The sequence below is a fragment of the Epinephelus lanceolatus genome, chromosome 19 (assembly GCF_041903045.1).
Source record: "Epinephelus lanceolatus isolate andai-2023 chromosome 19, ASM4190304v1, whole genome shotgun sequence".
NCBI classification, from domain to species: Eukaryota; Metazoa; Chordata; class Actinopteri; order Perciformes; family Serranidae; genus Epinephelus; species Epinephelus lanceolatus.
The window spans coordinates 7,411,462-7,432,082 of NC_135752.1; the positions used below are offsets into that span (position 1 = coordinate 7,411,462).

At 40.3% G+C, this 20,621-nt stretch overlaps 1 protein-coding gene across 3 annotated transcripts in view; it reads right to left on the reverse strand.

Moving 5' to 3' along the window:
- The window catches only part of dcc (DCC netrin 1 receptor), a 418,775-nt gene that overhangs the window by 62,559 nt on the left and 335,595 nt on the right, over positions 1–20,621 (reverse strand). For all 3 annotated transcript variants that reach the window (XM_078162332.1, XM_078162331.1, XM_078162330.1), the window contains exons 23-25: positions 11,049–11,211; positions 8,561–8,784; positions 7,956–8,072 (exon numbers count right to left, since the gene is read on the reverse strand). In XM_078162332.1, the coding sequence (XP_078018458.1) occupies positions 7,956–8,072; positions 8,561–8,784; positions 11,049–11,211 (504 nt within the window). The remainder of the gene's footprint in view (positions 1–7,955; positions 8,073–8,560; positions 8,785–11,048; positions 11,212–20,621) is intronic.

The window sequence follows — 20,621 nt, forward strand, 5'->3', positions numbered from 1 at the left end:
TGTGAAAAATGGAAGCAATTACAAAAGTGTTTACATTTTTGCTCAGTATATATATATATATATAGAGAGAGAGAGAGATCAGTAGGTCTGTCGTATATATATATTTATATAGGTCTGGCACTGGGTTGGAACCGCTGAAGAGTACCTTTAGAGCTCTCAAATTCCAATGTAGCAAAGTGGAGAAAAAAAGCAACAAAGCCAGCTGGAAGAATAAATGCAGGAGGACAGGACTATGAATGAAAAAGTCTTCCTGACTGAACTTTGACAAAAAGATCAAATAAAATACAAGTATTGAGGTGTAAAACATGACAGAAAGTGAAACAGATAGAAAGAGAGGAAAAATAGATCAGAGTAAAGGACAGGTCTGCGTGTTGGCAGAAGAAGCCTCAAGGCTTTTCCTGTTTTACTGTGACCCACATATCACACACACACACACACACATTTATGTAAACACACAGGAGGGCTTGTCACATGCTGGAAAAAAATTATCAGTCACCTGCTGACTCACACTCCCAGAAAAGAACACCCAGCATTGTAACCTGATTGTTACTGTTGAGTGCAGCAGCTTCAGTTTGTTACAAATGCAGTAAACAACAACATGATGGAAGAAGAATAAAAAGGAGGACACAAATCCTTACAGACCCGACTGAGAGCAGAGTAATTACAATATGAAACTTTCAGCTCAGAGTGACACACACACACACACACACACACACACACACATACTCCACAGAGAGAGAGAGAATGCAGTAATTAGATGATGCGCTTCTACTAGGAACTGGTTCATGGATGTGATGTGGTGTCACTGCTGTTCTCAGAAACCTGCACTATTTCACAGACAGGTGGCTCTATTTACAGACAGCTACAACCACAATGAACTCCACACTCAGTGGAGTAAAGAGCCATCCACACCAAGAACGATCGCTGTAAATATAATAATGTGAGAATCCACAATGATGACCGACAGTGATCTGTAAACAGTGTCTGCTCCAGCTGTGATAAAGCTCAGGAAGCGTATTATCATTCTTTCACTCTGAAAGTAGTTTTGTGTAGCCAGACCTATCTCCACAGCACTGTGTCAGTGCTTGGTAATGCATGGAATCACCATATTGCTACAGGGTAAAAATGCTCTGGCATTGCTAAGCCCAGGATACAGCGATGGTGCTCTTGCAAAATAGTCTTGGGGGGTGACACACACAGTGACAGGGCAAACTGTCAGCATCACTCGACTTCCCTTACTTAACAGTTATCAATGAGTTTTATAACAGAGTCAAGCGGTTTCGGTACAGGTGTGAGTTTGTTGTGACTCTTTCTCAGCTCAGTGTTGGGTGTTAGTGCTGCTGTTGTGTTAGCTCGTGCCAATCAGGCAGACTCTCCCTGGGAGGAGAGCAACTCTGTTGATGGCGGCAACAGAAAGTTTGCTGATCCGTCAGGGAGTTGGGACAGACCTTCTGAATGACGTAGCAAATAAACTCTGACTGGTCGTGTCAGAAAACAGAACAATATCAGCCAAGCTCCGTCCTGCAAGATGTTCATAAGTTGTTTTATTTGTTGTTTATCTTTACAACAATTTACTGAATTCACTGTGGACAGCCCTTACAATAATTCAGTAATTCTACAAACATTCTCTTATCAGACCAAAATAATCCTGTTTATTCACATCCAGATGATTTAGTTATTTAAACACAGTTTGAGGATTGATTTGTGAATACTGGATTAAGTTATTTTGAGAAACATTGTGCTCTTATTTTGAAATTAAGGCAACTTCAGTATGTACTTGAAACCATGATCGGCATTCATACAATATACCTTTTTCACTGCAGATGTTTGACATGTCATAGTAGGAAAAGCACAGGTGTATATTAAAACATCAATGATAGCTGCATTCCCTGTAGTTGAGGTCCTCGTATTGTGCATGTGGGCTCACTGGTATAGCTTACTAGCACACTTAATGGAACTAAAAAATATATAAATGTCATCAGTTTCATCTGTGCTCTTCCTACCATGACAAGTCAAAATGGATTCTGTGAAAAAAGGTCTATTGGCTGATTGCTGACAATGTGATTGCACTTACATGAGTTAGACGTATTGGGTAGCCTCCGAGCATGCACTGGGGCAGCAGATTCATGGACACAAGCCTCACCTTACGTGTGTTCCTGCATTACTGTTACTGGTGTTATTTTGTTCTGCATTATACTGCACAATGTTTCCAGTTTCCACACTGCAACTGTTGTATGATTAGTAATTACTTATTACTTATCATTAGTTCACTACACTAGAATACAATCTGTACTTAAAATGTAAGTACAATTCATAAATTCATAATGTCATAGTTAAATGTCATGTATTCTGTGTCCAATAGTTTGAAAGTCAGAAAGCATTAATTGAGTTCATGTCTTTCTTTTAAAAGGTTGTTTCTTTTGTGTTTTCTATCATAAATGGGTATATAATGGCTGGGTAATTACTCACTAAGTAATCATTCACCTTCTCCAAAATCATCATCCCTTTAAATAAGGAGTCATTTGTGTCTGAAAATTAGTTCATGAAAAGTGGTTCCACCTTAAAACTGTTGGCCATGACCCAGCAAACTGTTAATAACTGTTAATTAACTTTTGCAGGTTTGCTCTGACAACAGCTGCAGCTACATTTTAATCCAGCTTTCATAACTGAACAAAACCGAAAGGCTTCAAAATTAAAATTCTATTGATCAGCAGCCAAGTGTTTTTCACATCCTATTAGGTGATTGTAGAACATTAAATTTGATGGATCAGTACTTGAAACAGTGACTGTGTACTCAAAGTAAAAATACAAAGTAGAGTCAGCTGGCTGGAGGTAAACAGATAATAAAGTCTTAACTTCTGTCTGAATTAAAGTGGAGATAAAACTTTGATCAATGTGATTGCGGTTTGTTAGATTTTTACAATAGGCAGGATATGACACTGCAATCAAACTTGATATTCATCTACATTTAATAGAAAATCAGAAATATGTTCACTTCACCTTTTTTGCAAGTAGTGCTAAGACGTCTTTCAACAAGCCAGTTGGTGACGTTACAGGAATGGTTGTGCTGAGTACAACACTGTACTTTAGACATGAAACAGTGGAGTTTGAGACTTTTGGTGAGACGCAAATAACCAGGGACAATGTCAAAAACCAACTGCTAATGCTTTTTTTACCAGTACCAAATGTAATGGCTGTTCCCATGGAGTTGGACGACAGTGGTTAAAGTGAAAGGATGCCTGAATTTGAAATCCAGTATATTGGATGGTGCATGACTGACATTATATTTAATGTCTGGTTGCTGCAGCTAAAAAAAACACAGAAAACCCTTCTCCATCCCAAATATATGCTCTCCCTCTCCATCAAGCTGTCAGACAACATCAAAAATGTGAGATGGTTATAACATTGCATTGTTATTATGTATCTGCAAACATGGCTGGCCTAACCCAGCAGTCACGTTCACAAGCCACTTCATTTCATGAGCAACAGCATTCCCATCCAGAAGCTGAATCAAATGTATGTATTTTCTGCATCACAAAGCATCAGTTAATGGTCTGACTCACTGAACTCAGAAGAACAGTTTGGGTTGTGCACCACTTAAATTTGTCCTGTTTTCCTGTGTTGGGTTAGATAGCTAGTGGTGCTGGTTCGGTTTTGCGTTCTTGTGCCCATTCTCTTCTCAGTGTACATAATAGACTGTTATCCTTGACATTAAGGCACCACCAAGATCTTGCTTCTTCTATAAGTCCTCTCCTTAGCAACAGAATCTGTTTATAATGCCTGGTTGGTTGATGACGTTAGCTACTCCTTATATCATAAACAAAAAGTTTTACTGTTTACTTCTCAAGACCGATGTAATGGCTCACCTCCTGATATCATATATCCATACAAGTAATCTCAAACTCCAATTCTTCATCCAAACAGCAAGTAAAGTTGACCGACACTGGCAGTGCAACATTTGCCCCACCTGTCGGGCTCTACTGCTGAAAAGTGGACCCCCTGCCGAAAAGTGACTTCCAGTAGTTCTGTGTAAGGCCACTAGGAAGAACCCTCAGCTTTGAAGCCAATTTTTGCATAGGGCCAAATTGTTAAATTACAACTTCCAGGCCATCACGTGATGCCATGGGGTCCAAAAAGCTTTTTTTCATAGACTTAAAATTAAGGAGTTGACAGTAAATCTGCAGCTACATTTTTTTGGCTTCACCGCCCCTGCAAAATAACTTGTTTCGCTGTTGGGATTTGATCCAGTAATGATCTGATAACATCTGGAAAGTCTTGAAGAGCTGCATGATTATATTATTTTATCCCCATTCAAGTTATCAGACAGCTCGGGGCGTCGGTAGCGTGTTGGATAGTGCCGGCGCCCCATGTATAGAAGCGATGCCTCGCTGCAGTGGTCACAGGTTCGACTCCGGCTTGCAACCCTTTTCCTGCGTGTCAACGCCCACTCTCTCTCGCCCCATTTCACTCTGTCCTGTTCATTAAAGGCAAAAAGCCCACAAAAATAATCTTTAAAAATAAATAAATAAATAAATAAAGTTAGCAGATGGCTAAACCAGAATTTAGCCACTTGGCTGTCAAAAGTCTTTAGTGTGCTTGGTCTTTGGTCCTCACATTGCAAAAGATCTAGGTAATTTTATACCCTGGAAGTCAAACTTCCTTGAGCAGCTTTCATAGGAAGGCTGTATCCAGTTCTCTTTTTACGTCCTTGTTCCATGCACTGCTTGTCATCATCAAAGGACAAAGATGTTTTACAGTACCAAATATACCAAGCCTACCTCAACAACTCTTACTGGTGAAGAAGCAAGGAATAAGACACAAAAAATTCATGTGATGTCACCAACTAGTTTGCTGGAAGATGTCTGCTCCCTACTGGTGAATATCTTGCCCAAGGTAAAAATCAAACAAATCACAGTCATATTGTTCAGTGTTTCATCTCCACTTTAAAACCTCACATGTGACTGAACATCATCAGAGTCACTGCTGGAGAACAGAAGCTCCACATTTTCATTTATCTGGACTTCCACACACATTTACGAACCCATTCACACACAGTAAATTGACACTTGACAAGGGTTCAGAGAAAAACTTCTGCTCTCTCCCCCTCTCTTTCTTTCCTCTGCTTATCCTCCTCTCCTTATTCACTCTCCCTCAGATCTTCCCTCTCTTCCCTCCGTCCTCTGGGTCGGCCTGAAGGAACATACAGGCTAATTATCTGTGTGGGAAAATGTGTGTGAGTGTGTAATTTTCAGTGTGTGCGTTCTTTCTTCCCTGAACTTCCGTGACCCTAAGACACCCCACTGCCACAGATATGTCATGTGAGATTTCCATGCACCAACAGGAAGAAACGTGATCCATGATATAAAGCCTAACATAATATATTCAGTTGATGTTGGGTTTGGTCCTGGATTCTGGAATCTGTGCAGCTTTTTCACATGTTCAAGTAACCACTCACAGTCTGCATTAAATTTGTTTAAAGTGCATTGCTTCTGTCATGATTTTTTTTCATTCAATTTCAATTTCAGGCATCACACTCATAATATGAAACAACACCCAATGCCTGTATAACAGACACTGGCTACAACAACCTATCAAGACAGGAATCAATTTATAAATACCTTTGAAACCATCAATAATTGATAAAAAAAAAAAAAAAAAACTTACCTAAAAAGAGACCAACCAAACAAGAGCAACAGGTTTGTGTTAAGCACCACCTTAAAATATATCACTATGGAAGATATATTTCATTATATGCTGGCTGCATGGCTCCAGAGACAGCAGTGTTGGTGGGTCAGTCTGTCACTTTGGTCCAGACTACATTTTGACTTTGGTGATCCCTGTCCTTTCACTTTAGAGCCACCATGAGGTTGATATTTCTCATTTTAACCTGAGTGTCTAAGTAACTATTGAATTAATTATGATTAACTTTGGTTTCCTCTGCCAAGTCTTACAGAAATACCTGAAATGACTGTGATCTCTTATCAAAGCATTACGCGGTGGTGGCCAGAAATGTGTTAAATTATGTGTCTGCACCATGAAGACAGTGCTAATGGACAGACAATTACTATCCTTTGCCACTGTGGACAAATGAATCCTCTGTTTCAACAGCGTCATGTAATAGTCAGTGGTTAAGTTACAAAAAAAAACAGGCCTTTCACCCAGGAGACCACTGTCTGTGTCCCGTATGAAACCAAAAGCCAGCATTGGTTTTATCATGTGAAATGACAGGCTTACATGATGTTATGTAGTGTACTTACATAACGTTCAGATGTCCTGTAACAGCCGTATCAAAACCATGATCTTTTTTGAAACCTAACCATTTTTTTTCTAAACCTAACCGAGTAGTTTTGGAGCCTAAATATAACTAAACTGCAACCCATTCACTATGTTGACAACATGTTTAAAACGGCCACCGTTTCAACATGTCATTTTAAAACATTACATGCTGGGGCGTTGGTGGCTTAGTGGATGGAGCAGGCGCCCCATGTACAAGGCTGTTGCCGCAGCGGCCCGGGTTCAACTCTAGCCTGTGGCCCTTTGCTGCATATCACTCCCTCCCTCTCTCTCCCCTTCACGCTTGTCTGTCCTATCACAATAAATGCTAAAAATGCCCCCCCAAAATATCTTAAAAAAAAAAAAAAACCACACAAAAAAACCATTACATGCCACCACCACATAATGAGGTGTTAAGAAGTCATGGTCATTTCACATATTTCCATGAGATCAGGTTGAATACCTGCAAATTCAATGATGTGGCCATCAGCCTCAGCTGTACTTCTGTTCAGTGCTGATTAGCGAATATTAGCATGCCAACACACTAAACTATAATGGTGAACATGGAAACATGACACCTGTCACAACACACAGTTCTGAGGAGGCAGATAAAAAAAAGAAAAGACGCCTGGAACTTTCCCCTGGAGTCACGTTTGGATACGTGTGAACTTTGAGGGAACTTTGAATCATTTTAAGGTACGTCCTCACCATGTTTCTTTTCCTAAAGTTAACCACAGTAACTTTTATTGCCGAAACCTAACCACTATAACTTTACATTCATTACCTGACTGTACCTTAGGAACCTAGCGTCATTTGTAGGCTATCAAACAAACTGTTGTGCATGCATTTTCATAGGAGATCATACAAACCATTCTATGAGAATATGTTGCATGCAGACATTGGACTCTTACGTCACAGAGGCGTTAAAAGCGCTGTATGTAAGAATGTGGCCAAAACAGTTACTGCACTCAAAATACTGCCGCGAGTCGTGTCACCTGCTGTGCTGCTGTAGCTCAGTCGTAACTGTAACTGATGCTGAGACTCTACTGACTGTGTGACTGGTAGACGGCGGTGGGTGGCGCAACAGGCCAAAACACAAAAAAAACAAATGACAAAAAACAAAACAAACATGATTTGCGGACTGTAAAAATGTTTTTTAAATGTGAATATCCTGGCTGTACTATTGTTGTTGGTGAGATCAGTATGTTATATGAACATTATTCCTTAGTCTCTGTGACATATTACGATGATTTTACGACTATTTGCTTTAGATTTCTTACATATAGCTCCTTTAAATTTTAGTTCATATAAAAAAAATCAGGTTGATGATATTTTAAATGCCTAACAGCTCCAGTGTCACATTGTGCGGACATTATGACATGTTGGGTTTTGTTCTCCAGACTTTACAACTAAATTATCAAATGTATGCCGGTATTCTAAGTCAAGATGACATAAGACATTTGGAAGACACTGAAACCACCTAACTTGAAACCACCTAAATATCAACATCTGTCTGGCATTAGATGTGGTACTAACATTGAATTTTGGTCATCTGACATCACAACCTCAATTCAACCAAGTACCTTGTAATGACCCTCACAAAGCAGTAAGCATGGCTGTAGACTCTTTGTAACTGCCAGAAAGCCAGAAAATGCAAACACACACAGCGTTGTTTTACTTACGTGTGTTGCTCGGCTGTGAGTCCATAGGAATCATCATTTTGCCTCGTGTCCCCCTCCTGGCAGCCATTGAACGTTCCAGAGTAGAGATACTGCTGGACGCCTCGTCACCGTCAGCCACTGGAATATCAAATCATTCAAATATGAAAACAGGGATTCAAACTTTTTTCCTCCCTTCTTTAAGCTGTAAAAAGTGAATTTAAAATGAGCTCGGCTCACTGTTTTCCAATGAGAGAAATAATTTATATATTTTGTTACTTAATATGCTCATGATGAATTAGGTTTCATTATACAGCTAATGTAATTAAGACCCATAATAGATATAAATGAATCTGTTTGCACCTTAAAAATGAAGAAGACATATTTAGCATGCAGATTATAAATTCAATTTCTAATTTAAGTGTTGAACACATTGGAGTTGCAGATTTTGATGTTGCCAGGCCACATACCAATGAACCGTAACATGAAATCTGCACCTAATTTAAGTAATAAATAAAGCAAAATACACTTTATAGCATAAAATAAAACAGTTTTTAGATAAAAAAGTCAGTAATGTAAATAACAACCAAGTGGATAAATTAATGAATGAATAAGTATCCATTCTGTACCTGAGTGGCTGCTCTTGCTGCCCATCTGGCTCTCTGATTGGCTGTGTGCAACCTGGGGAAGGTCCTGGCAGGACTGGATGGGCGAATCGCGTCCAGACGGAGCGACGCTGGGAGCTTTCTCCATGTTCTTCATCTCCATCTCCTCATGATGGATCCAAAGGTCAGGAGGTCGCAAATCCTTCTGGCTGCCCTTCCTCTTACTGGCGCTGTGGCTAGCTCTCTTCCTGCACAGAGGACGAGATAGGTGAACAAGCCAGCGGGCAGACAGGATGGAAGGTTAATATGTGAAGAAGAACACACTGAGGGACTGATGTAAGTGGACAACACAGTGAACCAGGGCTTGACTGCTATTAGAATCATGTCGCTAGGCAATCCTCCAAATCCCAGCAGACAATGAACACACCTGTTCATCTGTGCCAGAACAGTGCTGTACATTCACCATAAAACATTTGCCTTGCTCACATACGCTGCGACTTACACAGAAAAGAAGACAAAAATCTGATGAAAAAAGGACAGTTTATGGTGGAGGGAGAAATGAGGAGGACAAGAAATTGTACAGCTGATCTGTTACTCTGTGATTAAAATGTATTAGACTAGATGAACAGGATTATAAAATATTGCTAAACTGCATTTACTGAAACCTGACAGATTTTAAAGGTCCAGTGTGTAGGATTTAAGGGGACAATTGGAAATGAAAATAACAATCACTGTTTGCCTTACCGAGACGTTTGTATCTACATAGGGCTGCAGCGATATACCAGTTTCAAGATAAACTGTGATGTAAAAGTTGACTGTTATCATACCGTGTACATTTGTTTATCTATGATATTGAGTAAAAAAAGGGCAACTGGACAGAGAATGTGCCCTTTTTTTTTTGTTATTTTCTAAGGGGAGACTTAGCACTGACTTTAACACATGATTCCATTAACAAAATGGTTTCTAGTTTCAATAACAGTAATAAAACGTTTGTTCAACCAACAGTAGCCCTTCCATTTTCATTCCCTCAAGGGTCATTCTGACTGATAATAATATAATTTGTGTAATACTGTGATATTGTGAAACCGTAATATTTTCAGAGACGGTAATCATACCATGGGAATCTCATACCATTGCAACCTTAATATCTACATAGGGAGTAAGTCCTAGTTTCCACATTGGCCACCGCAGTTAGTAGCTGCTCTGCGACAATACGTGTTTTCGAGAGAAAGAGACCTCTGCGGATAATCCAGCTCCGAGTAAAAACCTCCTGAATGTCTCAATCATAAGTTATCAGAGAAAATAGGTGAGCACACATTAGCTGGTGCTCGGCTAGCCGCCAGTTTCTGGCATGCTAAACACGGCGGAGAAAAGACTTATTTCTAATGTGAAACTGCTTTACACGTTAATATACTTTTTTTTTTTTTTTTTGCCAGTTTTAATCATCAGGTCAGTTTGTTTTGGAGAGGAAGAGATTTCTGCAGATTATTCGGCTCCATCTAAAAACCTCCTGAACAATAAAAACTGATGGATTTCTAATCGGGAGAAGTTTCAGGCACTTGCAATATGTAATCCTCACCTCTGGATGCCACTAAATCCCCCTAAATCTTACACACTGTTCCTTTAAAATTAATTTTGACTGATCTTGATTACAAAATAACAATAAATTGAGTTCTATCAATTGACACCAGTGGAACTTGTTGGCAAATAAGAACAACTGCAACATCATGACAGGATTATAAAATAATTTTGACTTAAACACTTAATTGGAAAATTTACTTAAAAATCTAAAATAAAACAAAATTGAAACTTTACAATTATGAAATGCTATAATCTAAGAAGTCATTAACAGAACATAAAATTATATATTTTGAAATTTGAAGTAAACAACTTGACAAACAACTACCTGAAAATTACAGTCATTAAGATTTTCATGAAATCAAACATTTTTTTCTGCAATTGCCAATACATGTATCTACACTGTAATTACCTGTCTATAAAGTAGTTTTCTATCATTAGTAAATGATAGTTTCATATTTCTGAAAAAGGAGCTGCTCAGCGAGTGTTGGTTGTAAACCGCCCCTGCTGTTACCACTGTGTAACCACAGGTATTGCAAAATCAACTGGGACTGAAATCTTAAAGATTATAAATTAAATTTCAAATTTAAAAATATCAATGATGAAAACATTATGAACTGGAACAGTAAATAAAAAAAAAACAACTTCACAAACCAGTTTTAAAATTATACTGAAAACTGATGTGGATTGCAAAACAACACTGACTGAACCCGATGACCTGAATTATTAAAAGGGAAAATGAATCTAGTGTGATAAAGGCCTTAGAAACCCATTCGCAAGTTTGGGCATGGTAGTCACAGATCATTCTAAATTTGGTACCAATGTTCAGAGACTCACCACACAACACAAAATAATCAGAACAGATCATTAACAATCTGCCTTGCTCCCCTGACAGCCGTTTACTGACATCACACAGATGAATAAAACGTCTTACTTCCTCTGCTGGGCGGAGGAGCGCCGAGTGCAAATAAGCGCCACAATGACGACCACGACCACGGTGACAGCTCCCACCGAAACCACGATGATGACCAGGAGGTTACTATTCTTTTGAGGCGTGGCGCTGCCATGAGGTGGACGCATCTGACCAATGGGAGACTCTGAAATGCACATAAAAGAGAAGTGGGGGCATGTAAGTATAGGATACTTAATAATACTTTTTAAAACATGTTATAAAAATCAATCAATCATTTAAACCTTTATTAGTCACATGGAATTATACAAGGTACAACCCCACTGAAATGTGATCCCACCAGCTCCTTTAACGTGTGCACTGTAATTTAGTCCTTGTTTACGGCTCTTACATGGCTGGCTGCTGCTTTATAACTGTCTATGTTTCCGAATGGCTCTGGTAATCCATGGTAAATATTTTCCTTCACACAATAGTCACTGTATTTTGAAAGCTGATCTTTCTATGAGATTTTGACACAAGATTATGTTTATTATTTTCTATTCATTTTAACTGCTACTTGCATTTCGAAATGTTGCATTGAGGAGCAGCACAGAAAATGTAGATGAAACATAAATATAGGCTAATTAATATATGTTATCTCCATGAGCCTGTTAATCCACCTTATTGAAGTCTTAAATTTGAAAATCTTGTAAAATAAAGACACAGAGCTACAAATTAAAAGCCTGCAGAATTAAACCCCAAGTGGTTTCATTGGACTGAAAACACAAAGCTCCTGCTGCTGTACCAATCAATACACCGTGTGTGTGTGTGTGTGTGCACGTGTGTGTATGTGTGTGTGTGACAGGTGTAAAGGGAGAAAGGGGAATTGATGATACGCTCTGTCATTCATTAACTCGACCTTGGAGCAGAGAGAGAGAGAGCGAAAATAGGAAACACAGGAGGAGCATGAAGTCTGGATGGAGCGCAGAGGAAAGTGTGTTACAGAGAGAAAGAGAGAGTGGAAGAACAGAAAGATGATGGAGGGATTAAGAGAAAGAAAAGGGGCAGAAAGGTGGGTGAAAGATAGGAAAGCGGTAGGAGATGGAGGAAAGACAGATGAAGAAAAATACGTGTGAGAGAGGCTCTTTACCTCTTTCACCTTCTCTCCCTCTCTCCCTCTCTCTCCATTCGATCGTCTTTCTCAATGAAAACCACAATCCATCACAGCTTACAGCTACAGCACAGGGACCACAATATCACTTTCTTTTCTTTTCTTTCCTTTCTTAAGTTAGATTTCATCATCTTTTTCTCCCTTTTTTAAAAGCAAGTCTTTGATGTAATTTCAAACAGAAACCTGACCCTTTGCTGACGTTTGTCTCCAAGGTGGTTTTAGAGTAAAGGTCATGAAGGTCTTTGAAATCAAAAGGGTTCTACCTGTGGGGAGCAGGAACGCGATGACAGTCTGTCTAGTAGCTGTTGAGTTTTCAATCTTTGAACAGGAGGGTTGAACGGATGGACAGACATACTAATCACTCTGCTCAGGCCCAGAATACAGATAGACAGTAATAATAGACAGCATCCTATTATAATTATCACATCATTGGGTAAACATATTTCACACCTTGTTAACAAATGTTGTAAATCATTATAAGAGCCCAACAGTGGACGTGGTAAGCAAATACAACACAGTACTGAGCTGTTACAACTGCAAACCTCCACATACACATTAGTGTTGCTAGGTGCCTGATACACTGAAATCCAAAAGAACACAGTAAACTCACTATTAACATGTCCAGGGGATGCATCCTATTTTTTCCCAGGTAATATCAAAAAAAGCTGTGTTCATTTCAGAAAGTAAACCTTGCTGTCAAAAAAAAAAAAAAAAAAAAAAAAAAATCCAGATAAACATAAGCCTGGTAGAAGATCAGCTCTGCACTCAGGAATTCAGGTAAAAAGGCTATGATATGGTGCTTGTTGAGGTTGCTTAGCAACCCCAGATGCAACCTGCCGCCACCCTCTTGAAAGCTGGCACAGCAAAGGCACAAAAGTAGCACCCAGCGCCATGTGGTTAAAGACTAAGCGTGTGTATGCCCCTTACTCAGTTTGCATCTCAACGCCTGGTTGAGTGTGGTTTGATAAGGCTGGCTGCTGGCACTAGCATCAGAGGCTGTGCTAGCTCGGACCTCCAGGTTAGCTGCTAAATGCTTTGTGCTGACGTGAGGCTTGAAGTACTCTGATGGTTCGAAAAATCCTTACTACATAAATTGCAGAGAACGGTACTCCTATCAACAGTTCTATCTGGGTGTTTTTTAAAGGTAAACGTTCCATTCACAAGGCCAAGCAGCGCCGCTTCGTCTGCCTCCATCATATGACAAAGCCACTGTGGCCTTCAATAATGCACGGGGTCAAAGGGCACTTTATGTGATTAATCAATCAAAATTAACATGTTATTTTGACAGCCCTAATACAAACACTTCAAGGAAACCTAACCTGTTTAGCTGGTTTGTTTACATGTGGGACCGTAGACTCCGGTGACGTCATTAGGAGCCAGTCTGTACAGTAGCGATCTCTGCGGTATCAATTTTCCCGCCCATACAGAGAAATGAAATGATAGCTATGTAAGCAGAGTTTCTGTCTGGATACTATGCATCTGGGGATTACAATAAAGCTTTGTAGGTGAATAATAACTGTTTATTTTTTGTCTGATATAACAGGGACATTGTTATTGTTATTTACAATACCTGCACTTTTTCAACTATAAGCTACCCCTGAGAACACTGAGGCCATGTCCTCAGTTTTCTTGAATTTGTGGATTTTAATTCCGCAGCTAAGAACTTACACATGCAACACAGAGTGGGGTCGATTGGGACAGGGGGACAGTTGGGACAGTATTTCTTTAGTTAGAAAGCAACTCTGCCTATGCCATTTACAATGCTAATACTCAGCCACACCCTCTTCACCTTCAACCGCAAAGTGGAGACCTTCTGACTAGTCCTCACATTTAGTTACAGAAATCTACAGCGTGTGAGTATGTCTTTGGCTCTTTTTTTTCCCCGGCCTATCAGTTCCTGCTAGTGTTAGCTGAGTTTTGTTGGTAGCTAGCACACAGGTCCAAAATTTGTCTGCTCTATCTGAAAAAATTAGGAGTTACTCTGGGGCAGTTGGGACAGTTTTTTTCACAGCTCCTATCTTATTACAAATCAACAAAAGGTAGACAAAAACAAGACAAAGACTTTTTCTAATTAAATAAGACCCCTTGTAAAGTCACTGAGTGAACGTGAGATCTATAAAGAAATTACAATTTCTAAGCTTAATTAATAGGCCATGTTAAAAAAAGGGCGCATAAATATCATGTAGACCTAACCCCAACAAAACACAGTCCAGCTATTTATTTCTTTAAACCTTCAAGTTGTTGGTGTTGATTTTTTTCCCCCAAAATGAAACAAACTCAAAAGCCTTCATAGATCACATGCTACATGTAGCCTATAGTGACAGCATTTTGCTGATAGGTGTCATTGAAATGAAGATTCAGAAGACTGTTAAATTTAATATCTCAGTAATTCATAAAAATATTCAGAATGTTTTTTTTTTTCCTTTTTCTCAAAGATGTGTGGATAAGTGACATTGTAAATATAAGGTGTTCTAATTTTAATGATTTTTTTTTTTTCCTTTTTTTAAGCCCAGAATAAGGTGTTTCAACCATGCTGGGGAGGTGGGATTTTGGGAAAATGTGCTCCTTGTATATTTCATAAAAAAAGTGCCTTTCACATTTGGGTTGGGCTCAAAGAAAAACCCTTATAAATTGTCAGCAGACACTTATCTGTCCAGGGATCAAATTATTTTCATTACTGTTCAAGTCGTATGTGAGTAATGGAAGGTTATTTTGCATCGAAACAAAAGTGTGCCAATTAACCCACCCTCCCCTATTTTAAAGCTGCTTCCAGGGTTTTGGAATCATTATGTTTTTAATAAACATAAAATAATAGACACTTAATAAAGGGTTTAGTACTGCTACACTAGAATTTTATTCTTGACAGCATGGAGATAGCTTAACAGCTTCTCTGCTGGCTGCTTGACACTAATTGTATTAATTTGACAGAATTTGAGTCAGAATTTTGCTAGTAAAGGTTATAAGCAATCCTCTGCTAAGCAGCTTTTTGGCTTTTCACATACAATTCTTAAACGACCTAAAAAGATAAAAGTAGTCAAGAAAAATCCAACCTTTGACATGACAATTGAATACAGCACATGACCTCTTGGCAAAAATAATTCCTAGAAATGTGTACAATGTGAGTCTATCATCAAAGTACGAATTATTTCACATAATAAATCAGAATTTTACTGACTGTAAAACAGGAAATGTCACAGTTGAAGTAGACTGCTATAAGTGACAGGAACAGCAGCTGACAGAGAGGAAGTCAAAGCTGAGCCGCGAGCTACATGTATGTTACTGATGATAACAGGGGCACTAACAACCTCTGCTGAGATGCCCTTGAGCATGGCATTGAATGCCCAGCGGCTCAGGGACACTGTGTAGAATAAATCAGAAGCTCTCAGCTGCTCAGTCAGTTTAAAGCTTCAGCAACATCAACAAATCAACACAAGGGCGACAGGAAGTGTAGAAATCCTTACAAAGCCCAGAAATCCAGTTGGAAAACAAAGCTGAATGGTTACAAAGAAACACAAACAAAGCACCAATCCTGGGTGAATCACACTAATTTCATTTTGCACATTTATTTTTTTGTAGATGGGGACATGAAGTCCTGTTGCACTGCAAGGACAAATCAGAGACATGGTTGACTGCTGAGAGAATAAACAAAACTTGAAAAATGAACAAACCCACCTTCTCTGTAGAGAAACCAGAGGCAGGAAATAAACATAATTGGTTTAATGTGAACAACACACACAGCTTCACATCCGACACAACAATGGTCATATTTTGATTACATCACGTTCTATTTGTAATATTTATTTATTTATTATTTTCCCACTTGTCTTCATGGACAAGCCTTTCTAAGTATAAATATCCCTTAAATGAACCCTGTTCAAAGAAAAACAAATGTTCCCCAACAGAATCAGAGTTCCCTTCCCCTCTCTACAAAAATGATGGGATATAAAAATCATATCCACTGGCTGACTTATGCGTTATGGTTTTAAGTGAGCAAGCAATAACCTTCAGGGCTCGAAAACAGTTGTGCCACTTGATAGGCCACTCGAGGCTGGCTCCAAAAGCAAGTGAATCTCTATAGACCCCTTTTTTTCCTAGGATGGTGAAGTAGTCATTGCCTTTTTTGGCTGGACTGGTTAGATTTAGGTATGAGGAATGAGATTGGTTAGGGTTAGTGTAGGAATGTCAGGGTACGTCAATCGGAGGCAGAAGCCCTTTTTAGATAGGAATTGTGCAAATTTGCAGGAAAGCCCAATCAGTCTTTTTTCAGCATTGGCAGTGTAAAAACAAAATCGGGGAGTGTGGCAAAATGCTGCCTGTCTAATTTTGTTTATACAGAATGCGCCTTTTTCGGGGCAATGTGGGGTGTGAGTAAGTAACAAAACATGTAGCACAGCGTGTGACATAAACAGTGACGTGGGAGGGAAGCCGAGGCTCGTCAGTCCTTCGGCGATTCTCTTGTAAATTGACCCGTTCTTCATCGTTCCTGCCATCTCCCGGTTAATGGCCTCTTTGTTTGCGAGGACAAGGAGGGCGCGCAATTTCTTTCTCCCCAGTAGCTCATCTTTACAGTGTCTGTCAGGTTTGTGTTTCCCTCTTGCTACTAGCTGCTTGCTAATTCCTGCTATCAGCTGTTTCCTGTTTATCCATTGCCGGTGGGTCACACGTGCGGCGTCATCAACAGCTCCTCCCACAAGTCTTCAACAGCCCCTCCCATTGCGGAAGGCTGCCTCAGTCTGTTTAAACTAAAAAGGTTCCGCCAATATGACTACCCTCCGAGGCGGAAAATTGGGCACCTGGGATCAACTTGCCAATCCGGCTCTGTGTGTCTAAATGCTTGCAGCTTACCGCCAAAATGGCCCAACATTCGCGGAAGATCTGGCAGTGTAAAAGGGGCTAGAGTAAGGCAGAGTAGGGTGGGTCTTGCCTCCACCATCCTAGGAAAAAAAAACTTGTGATCCCCAGGTTAAAATGCCAAACTTTACAGCAGAAGTAAAAATGTTTACAGCCTAGTACAAAAGAAACGGTTTAGGTTTCCAATAGCTAATTTTAACATAAAAACTCAAGTAATGGTCACAGTTGACACAGTGAAATTTAAGGTGTGTTAATGGATTCACGTCTTACCCCTTATATATTGAGTAACATAACAAGCTAACAATCCACCTAAGAAGTTGTCGTTCGTTGGCCCAGTGAATTAAATCCTTTTTTTTTTCGACTACAGCTGCTGCAAGGGGCAGCAAAACATCATTTCATTTATAGTTACAGTTACAACTAATAAAACTTTCCACGGTATGAACAGTGTTTACATAAGCGTCAAACCAGCCACAACTCAGCCTTGAGCAGAGTGACAGTCTGCTATTGACCAATCAATGCACTGCAGTGTTCACAGCTCCACCTTTTAGCACCAGATGTGTGTGCTAGGTACCCCAACAGAAGGGGTACCAAAAATAGGAATGGTGCATTATGGTTCCATTCATACCATCCACAACTTTCCACAGTGGAAACGGAAAAAAAGCGTACTGAACTGAACTGTATTGTCCTGCTCGGTGAAAACAGGGCTGAGGTAACCTTTCAGACATGGTATCTAGATCCTAGGTCCATTTATCATTTTCGCGGCAATGGTATTTTTAAAAATAGCAGGTTTGTGCATTCAGTCCTTCTCAGCCAAGCGCAGCTGGCTGGAGCCCACAGGAACAACACTCTGCAAAGCTTTTCTTTCTCCAAGTGAAGATTAAGCTCTTTTTACACTGCCAGATTTTTGGCGAATGTTGGGCCGTTTTGCAGGCAAGCTGTGAGCGTTTAGACACACAGAGCCCGATTGGCGAGTTGATCCGAGGTGCCCAATTTTCCGCCGCGTAGGGGTAAACATATTGGCGGAACCTTTTTGGTTTAAAAAGAATGAGGCGCCCTTCCGCCACAGGAAGGGCTGTTGATGACGCTGCACATGTAACCCACTGGCGGTGGACTAACAGGAAACGGCTGATAGCAGGAATGAGCAGCTAGTAGCAAGAGGGAAACACAAACCTGAAAGACACTGTAAAGATGAGCAACTCGGGAGACAAGGAATTGCGCACCCTCCTTGCCCTCGCAAACAAAGAGGCCATTAACTGTCAAATGACGGGAACAGTGAAGGACGGGCCGACTTATGAGAGAATCGCTCAAGGACTGACCAGCCGTGGCTTCCCTCCCACGTCACTGTTTACGTCACACGCTGAGCTACACGTTTTGTTACGTGCTCACGCCCCCCATTGTCCCGAAAAAGGCACATTCTGTATGAACAAAAGTAGGCAGGCAGCATTTCGCTGCACTCCCCTTTTTTGTTTTTATACTGCCAATACTGAACGAAGACTGATTGGGCTTTCCTGCAAATTTGCACAATTCCTATTTTATAAGGCACCAACATGATTTCAGAGATGCTTGTCTACTGGCTATTACAGAGTCATGGCTTACTGACTGAGACTCTGACACAGGACTGTCCTTGCCTGGGTTCCGTGCTCCAGTCCGCCTCGATTGTGATGCAAGGGTAACAGGCAAATCTCAGGGAGGGGGGGTGTGCCTCTATATAAACCAGCCATGGTGCAAAAATGTTATCGTTAGAGAAAGCTTCTGCACCAAAGACGTTGAACTGTTGGCTGTGTCTCTTCGCCCCCACCTACTTGTGTCAGGAATTCCCTCAACAATTTGTGATAGTTGATCTGAGTCCATATATAGAGTGACCCAGAGACTACAATCCAAGTCCCCTGAAGCACCCATCTTTGTCCTTGGGGATTTTAATCATTGCTCCCTGTCACATGTGCTCAAAATTTATTATCATTATGTTTCATGCCCAACCAGGCACAACAAAATTCTGGATATGTGCTATGGTTCTGTGAAAGGTGCATACAGGTCCCTGCCTCTCCCCTCGCTGGGCAGGGCTGATCATAACTGTGCACAGCTCATCCCAGTGTACTGCGCTGTTCTGAGGGAAGGCAGAGTCCTCATGAAGCACGCCAAGTTATGGACTGATGATGCTGTCATGCGGCTACAAGGATGTTTTGAGTGCACAGATTTGGACTTACTTAAAGAGACTTCTGTAGACATTGATGAGCTGACTGACACTGTCAGCAGCCAAGTGTCCTTCTGTGAAGAAAACTGGATTCCTAAAAAGACTTTTTAAATCTTTCCCAACAACAAGCCATGGGTTTCAAAATCACTAAAAATCTTATTGGGCAAATTGGGGCAACCTCTCAAAGCTGAATTCTGTGATTAGAGAGATTAAATGTGAAATCAGGAGAGTGAAACTGTCTTATAGAGACAAGTTAGAGAGAGATCTTAGAGACAAGAACTTGGGTTCTGCCTGGGATGGCCTAAAGACCATCACTGGGTCAAGTAAGAGGAACAACTCCAGGGTTCATCTCAATGGTGCTATATCAGATAAACACTTGGCTCAGGATCTCAATACATTTTACACACAGTTTGATACCCGTGATTTTAGCAATGAAATTTTAACAGTGAAAAATGCACTGGAGTGTACTGGCTCTCCTCCTTTTAACAAACAGTCCGTGGTCAAGTCCTTTAAACAGACCAAAGTCAGGAAGAGCCCCGGACCCGACAATATTTGTGGCTGTTTGCTTCATTCACGTGCAGAACAATTTGGTCCCATCTTCTTTGACATCTTTCAGATGTCAGCAATCAGCAGAGGGTGCCAAGGAGCTGGAAAGCACAGTTATCCCAGTGGCGAAAACCAAACACCCAAAGGCACTGAATGACTTTGGGCCTGTTGCCTTGACCTCATTAGTAATGAAATCCTTTGAAAGGCTAATGAAGGATGCACTTCTCCCTCACTTACAGCCCATGCTTGACCCACTTCAGTTTGCCTATAGGGCTGGTCGGGGGGTGGAGGATGCTACTGCCACCCTTTTAAATCTTGTTTTTAAACATCTTGAAGGCAGCAAAACTTTTGCCAGACTGCTATTTGTGGACTTCTCATCAGCTTTTAATACTATTCAACCCCATATTCTAATTGACAAGCTTGTCAACCAGTTTAGTTTGGATTTTAATGTTGCTGGTTGGATTCTTGATTTTTGAACTGATAGAACACAGAGAGTTAAGGTAAATGGGCACTTGTCAGATGTTTATAGTTCCCAAGTACCCAAGGTTGTGTCCTTTCACCACTCCTTTATATTCTGTACACCGATGACTGCCAGAGTCACTATGACAACAGGTTTATTTTAAAATTTGCTGATGACTCTGTTATTGTAAGTCTAATGCATGACAGTGAAAAAACACATGGCCCTGTCGTCAATGATTTTGTTGACTGTCTTTCTTGCAACTAAATGTTGATAAAACAAAGGAGTAGTGTGGTAGAGTCTGTGGAGAGGTACAAGTACCTGGGGAGTTTAATTGACAGAAAGTTGAGTTTTAATGATAACACTGACATGATGTGCAAGAAGGGTCAACAATATTTGTTT